The sequence below is a fragment of the Ananas comosus genome, linkage group 6 (genome assembly GCF_001540865.1).
Source record: "Ananas comosus cultivar F153 linkage group 6, ASM154086v1, whole genome shotgun sequence".
Taxonomy (NCBI): Eukaryota; Viridiplantae; Streptophyta; class Magnoliopsida; order Poales; family Bromeliaceae; genus Ananas; species Ananas comosus.
In genome coordinates, this window is record NC_033626.1 from 14,693,881 (window position 1) to 14,699,880 (window position 6,000).

The 6,000-nt window shown below is 43.5% G+C and overlaps 1 protein-coding gene across 6 annotated transcripts; it reads left to right on the forward strand.

The window, feature by feature from the left end:
- On the forward strand, nt 642-4,058 carry LOC109711788 (UPF0496 protein At3g19330-like). 6 transcript variants are annotated; one of them, XR_002216686.1, is made up of 4 exons: nt 643-968; nt 1,092-2,369; nt 2,527-2,615; nt 2,940-4,058. XR_002216686.1 is itself a non-coding variant. In XM_020235010.1 (2 exons), exons 1-2 carry the CDS (start codon nt 875-877, stop codon nt 2,273-2,275), a joined length of 1,278 nt encoding a protein of 425 aa, XP_020090599.1. In that variant the 5' UTR covers nt 642-874; the 3' UTR covers nt 2,276-4,058. The 6 variants fall into 6 exon arrangements, 1 of the variants encoding a protein (XP_020090599.1); XR_002216684.1 differs by having other exon boundaries at nt 642-968; nt 1,092-2,615; XR_002216685.1 differs by having other exon boundaries at nt 642-968; nt 1,092-2,615; nt 2,958-4,058.

The following is a 6,000-nucleotide window of genomic DNA, read 5'->3' on the forward strand; positions in this document are numbered from 1 at the left end:
AGTAGAAGGGGAGCAGGTGTAGAAGAAAATGGAGAGAATCGCAGCAAGGCGCGAACCGCAGCCGATCGAGACGGCGGATAAGTAAGATGAAGGAGGAGATGAAAATGATGAGAGACAAATTGGTCATTTTGTCATCACAGTTCACACCATAACTCTGTTAATATTTTTTATTTTACAAGAGAGCAAAGTGTAGGTTTTAAAATGACAGGAAGGAGAAAAGTGAAAAAACGGATATTGACAGAAAGATATTATGTAATTTAGCGTTAAATCATTATGGCATTCAATTTTACAAATTTTATTTAAAATGAGTTAATATGTCATATTGTCTTGCATCTTGATATCTACCAAATTTGTAATTCCAATGACAAATTAAGAAATAGATAAAAAAATATTTCTTATTTTGCTGTAAATTTTTTAAAATTGATTGTTATACAATTAAAATAAATTTAAATACTTTTTATTTTCAACAGCATTTTATTTGAAGTTTGGTGAGTGATGATTTATTTTATCCCGTTTATCAATTTTATTATGCCGCCCACCACACGGGGCTTCCGCTTTAAGGAAAAATTCTAGAATGCAACGGGTATATTAGTGACGTGGCGTAACAAATCAATCAAATTAATCCTTTTAAGAATATATGTCCCATCATGATTGTAAAAAAGTATTTTTATTATACTTTTGTTTAAAAAGAAGGAATGTGATTGGCTTGTTATTGATGACGTGGTGCAAGTGTGACAGTGTAGAATTCCTCCCGCTTTAGCTGCCCTGTGCAGACTCGAGAGTCCAACGCAAGCATCCTCGAGAGTCCAAAGCAAGCATCCATCCCTCGAGTCAACGTCCGCGGCCCTTCCGTGCTGGCTGCTTCTGTTGCGCGATGCGGTTCCTCTCCGGCCGTCTTACATCAACTCCCAAGTCTCCGTCGGAACCACCATCCTCAGCTCTGCCTCAACCTCCACCGGCAGCAGCAGGTTGTTGTTGTTTGCCACTTACTCAGGCTGCGAGTGCATCCCGTCGATCTAATTAATCGCTGTGTGTAATTATCGGTAATAACTTACGAGTTACCTGATCGTCTCTTCGATTTCTTCCCCCAGAAGTAAAGCCGTTGTCCGAGACCGAAGAAGAAGAAGAAGAAGAAGAAGAAGGGGAGGATGAGGAGGATGCTGGGCGGGGGCGGAGGAGGGAAAATGGAGAAGGCGGAGGTCGGAGTCCCGTGTGCGGAAGCGCGCCGACGACATCAGCAGGCACTTCCCCGTCGGCCACCATCAACCTCAGCCGAGAGTACACCCTGGCCATCCAGACCAACTCCTACAACGAGATATGGTCTAAGATCCACGACGGCGAGGAGGAGGGGGAGGGGGAGGTGGAGGGGGGTGACGGCGTCGGCCGGGTGCTCCAGCCGCACAGGGCGTCTATCGAGAAGGTTCTGGGTTCGGCGCCGCCCACCCACTTCGCCCGCCTCGTCTCCGACTATTTGGACAGCAGCGAGCACACCTGCCGGCTTTGCCTCTCTCTGCGGCGCGCTGTGGAGAGCGGCCGCTCCCTCTACCGCCCCATCAGGGACCTCCTGGAGCTCCTCCCAGCGGGGAGGGGCCTTGATCCCCACCTGACCCAGGCCCAGTGCGACTGGGCCTTCGACACCTTCCTCCAGTTCGACCGCCTCGACAACCCCTTCCCCGACCCCTCCACCAGCTTCCACTTCCAGGGCACGCGCCGCTGCTTCCGCGAGCTCAAGCAGCAGCTCGACCGCCGGCTCCTCAAGGCCCGCCGCAGGAACCGCTGCACCACCTGGGCCTCCGCCGTCTGCCTCGTCGGCCGCACTGCCGCGCTTGTGCTGGCGGGGCCTGCCTCCTGCTTGCTGGGCCCGGGCCGCGGCCCCGGGCCCGGCAGATGCGGCTGCTGCTGCGGCGGCGGCGGCGACCTGCTGGGCCACCCCAGGTGGCAGCTGAGGGAGCACATGGACCAGCTGGATGCGGCGGCCCGGGGTACTTACGTGCTCCACCACGACCTCGACACCATCGAGCGCTTGGCGGCGAGGCTGCATGCCACCGTGGAGAGCGACAAGATGCTGGTGCGACTGGGTCTGGAGCGCGGCAGGGGACAGCGCCACCCAATTGAGGAGGTTCTGCGCCACCTCCGCAAGACCCACCCCAGCTTTCGTCACCAGCTCGCCGATCTCGACGAGCACATCTGCCTCTACCTTGCCGCCATCAACCGCGCCAGTTCCCTGCTTCTTGGCCAGATCCACCGCCACCGCTGCCGCCACCTCACTACCTAATTCCGTAACGGCTGCAGCCGTCTGCCTCCAGCCTCATGGTTCCTAACTTCTTTCTTCCATTGCTGATCCCTCCCTTCACTTATTTAGTCCTGAGGTAACTGTCTTGTCCTCATTGCCGCTCTGCCACAAGGCATTTTTTATCCCCAGCCTTGCTTGCAAAAATTTAGATCAGGTTGATAACCTGCCAATAAATTGCTTCTCAAATCACGTGCAATGCCATATTCACTCGAACTGCATGATTTCAATTGCAGCCTTCTCTTACTCCTGATAGGCTAGATTTAACTTGTTCCATTCATCTCGAAGACAATGAAGGGGGGAAGAAAGATCAGAAGACTTTCTGGTAAGTAATGTTCTCCTAAAACCTGGCTTTTGTGTTAATTTCTATACTCTGTTAGCTTGCAATTGGGTTTATAATTAAGAAAGATAGAATGTAATATAGGTCCAAAGAAGCTTCAGCATTGTAAACACATAGAGGTGAAGTAAGATTCTGCTTTCCAAATAAGAAGTTATGCAAAAAGACTACCATTCAAAGTAGTTAATTTTGCAAGAAAGCTGTTTTTCTTCGGATATTTTTATTCGCTAACTTGCAGTATCATAGTTCTTGTACTGAATCCTTACCTGATAAAATAAAAAGAATTCATCAGCAATCTCACGTACTTGATAGGATGCTACAAATATGCAGCTGCAGTGTTCACAAACACTGCAAATTTGTCAAAGTATCTTCTTTCCTTCCACTCGAGCATACAAGGCATGGTAGTATAGATGTGCTGACTTGGTTGCTACCAAAAATTCTTGTCACAAGATATCAACCGGAGATAAGGAATCTCAATGTTAAAGAATACGAAAGAAACCACATGGTAATGCGACGATGATAAAATAAGTTGTCATTGCTTATCTTCCAAAATTTGTGAAGTGCTTCTTGATCTTCCATTTAACCAGTGTTATTGAGCTATATAAAGAGCAAACCAGAAAAGGAACCAAAATAGCTCAGATTAGGGTGGCAAGAAGATTTAAGTTCTAAAATGAGTACCCAAAAGTTTTCCTCTCAACATAGGTGCCACTTGTGAAATGCAAAAGCAGCTTGGCTGAATGTGTTGAAGTTTCAAAGCGTAATGTGTGCAAATGTACACTTACATGGAAATGCTTTGATGTTGTAATCAGTGTCTCTATAACTTCAGAACTTGTTACACTGCACTGATTCATTGGAAATATTTTGAGGATGGCAAGAAAAGCTAGGCATCTCTTTGGCATTGCTGCTAGTGTTGAGACAAGATTTTCATATTCACAGTGATCAATATAGAAACACAGAGGGTTAGTACTTTGTTTTGGAATGGAAATTTCTGTCTCCTAGGGAAGAAAAGGGGGGAAGGAGGAAAGATGCAGCTTTTCAGATTTTCTTCATGGCATTGCACAGCAAGATCAAGTATTAATACATTAATACATTCCATTTGAAATTGTAGAATGACACGAATGTTGTACCTACTACGAAAGATCCTAATTCACTTGGTAATGAAGCAGCTATTAATAATGGCGTTTGGGATGCCTCAAAACATTCGGAAGCTTCTAGAGGCGGCTACTTGTTTCGACCATTTCTATAGTATTAAGTTATATTAAAAAGTGCTCATGATCTGCGCTGTAAATTTTGACATTTCGAAGTGTACCTGTGATCGTGACATGAAGGTTAAACTAGCAAATCCATGATGCTCAAACAGAAACGAGAATCAATTTTTAGCATATCCCTTTCTGTTTATCTAGAATAAATTTTCTTTTTTCTTTTTTTCAATATTTCTTTTGGTCATGTAAACTATTTCTTTGCGTCTTTGTCTATGTGGTATCATTTTAGAGCCAATCCAAAGCATGGCCTGATAAATGAGGGTCTATGTGATATCACTTTAGAGGCAATCCGAAGCATGGCCTGATAAATGAGGGTAGCATTTTATAGTATGAGAGCCGACATAACTTTGTTGAGAAAGGTGTAAAAGTTGGAACCCTTGTGACAGTTTTAGGTTGTTAAAATCGGAACGGCGAAAAATAGATCCAGAAAATAATTTAATGCAAGAAAAGAAAAGATAAGCGGAAAGAACACACCGATATTTACGTGGTTCGGCCAACGGCCTACGTCCACGGGCGAAGACGGAGCAAATAATTTATTAATGTCGAAAAGGCGGAGTACAAGAAAGATCTCTCAAAAGACCAAAACTTAATTAGATCCAAAACGCCGCAACAAGAAACTCCAATTTTGGCTTCTCTCTTACCTATCCGTACGGACCAAATAAATTTGGCCTTAATTAGCGCATACGGCTAATTAGCGCACACAGCTCTCTGCAACGGTTAATTAGAGTTGCGGCCTCTCTCCTCTTAGCCGTACGGACCTCACAACAAGCTAGACATAATTAATGCTTGGCTTCTTAATTTCGTCGCGGCGGCTTCTTGATCGTCCGGAACCAACATGCATTGCTTGGCTTAATTAGAACGTGGCATCTTAATTTAGTCGCAGCTCCTTTAATTTGGCCATAGCATGTATTTATAATACATGTCTCCTAACTAGAGTCTAATTCTAATTAGATTAGAATTACACTCCTAATTATAATCCATATATGCCAAATTAAATCTAAATAATATCTAATCCCAATTAGATTAGGATTTAACTCCAATTTAGATAACTACAAATCTAAACCAAATATAACATAGGTCATTGCCAGAATGCACGGTTTCGCATCTCTATTACCCTGATGTTGTGACAAGTGAAGGTGGCACATTGTGCATCAGTGCCTGTATGTAATGACCTATAGGTAGGGTCTCTAGCACCACATTTTAAGACCATTGTTGGCTTGAGAAACAATAACTATATCAAGTTTTGTTCTCCAGTTCAAGTTGTGTTGCACCAACAGAGGATAAGTTATGCAAAAGCAGCTGAGATGATTTTCTTTTTTTCCTTTTTTGTGTGCGCGTGTATGTGTGCGATGGGGATTAAATGGAGCATCTGTAAAGAAATGTTGTTGGGCAATGCCAAGAGGGGGAGGGATAGGCCAATATTCTCGTGGGACATAACGGAGAGAGGTATAATAGCATATTGAATAGAGGAACAGGATCCAATTAGCCTATACACTAATCATTGAGACTACCTGAAGGCTTGATTGTTATTGTTGTTGTTGTTGTTTTCACCTTGGAAAAGTAATCTCTTACATATTGCACAAGTAGATATTAGTACCCTGAAACAATTATTCATCTCTCATTTATTCCTGATTCATGTTTAATATCTATAGTTATAATGACCAGAGGTTTTTAAATTGTATTTTACATTTTACTAATTCAGTCTGTTCGTTTCCATAGAAGCTTCTCTGTGTGCCATGTATAAATTCGTTGCTACTCAGGGTGCTGAGCTCACTTTTGAACAAGCCCTTACCTACTGTTCGAGAAAAAAATTAGTACCTTCATCTTTTGCAATTGTATATTCATTAACACTCGATCTCATTGCATATTTTTCAATATCTTATTTATTAGTGCAGCTTTTTTTCTGCTTAGAATTTGAACAGCTGAATTGAAATTTGCAAATGAGAAATCAATGAAGGGCTGGTGAATTCGTAATTCATAAATGTACATTTGCACTTACCAGCCTGTAACAATAGTCGAGCAACACCTTTTTATGTAAGGTGATCATAGGGACTAAGTTTAGGATACTAAATGTTTGAGTGAAGTCTAGATTGCAGAAGTGAATCTTGAGT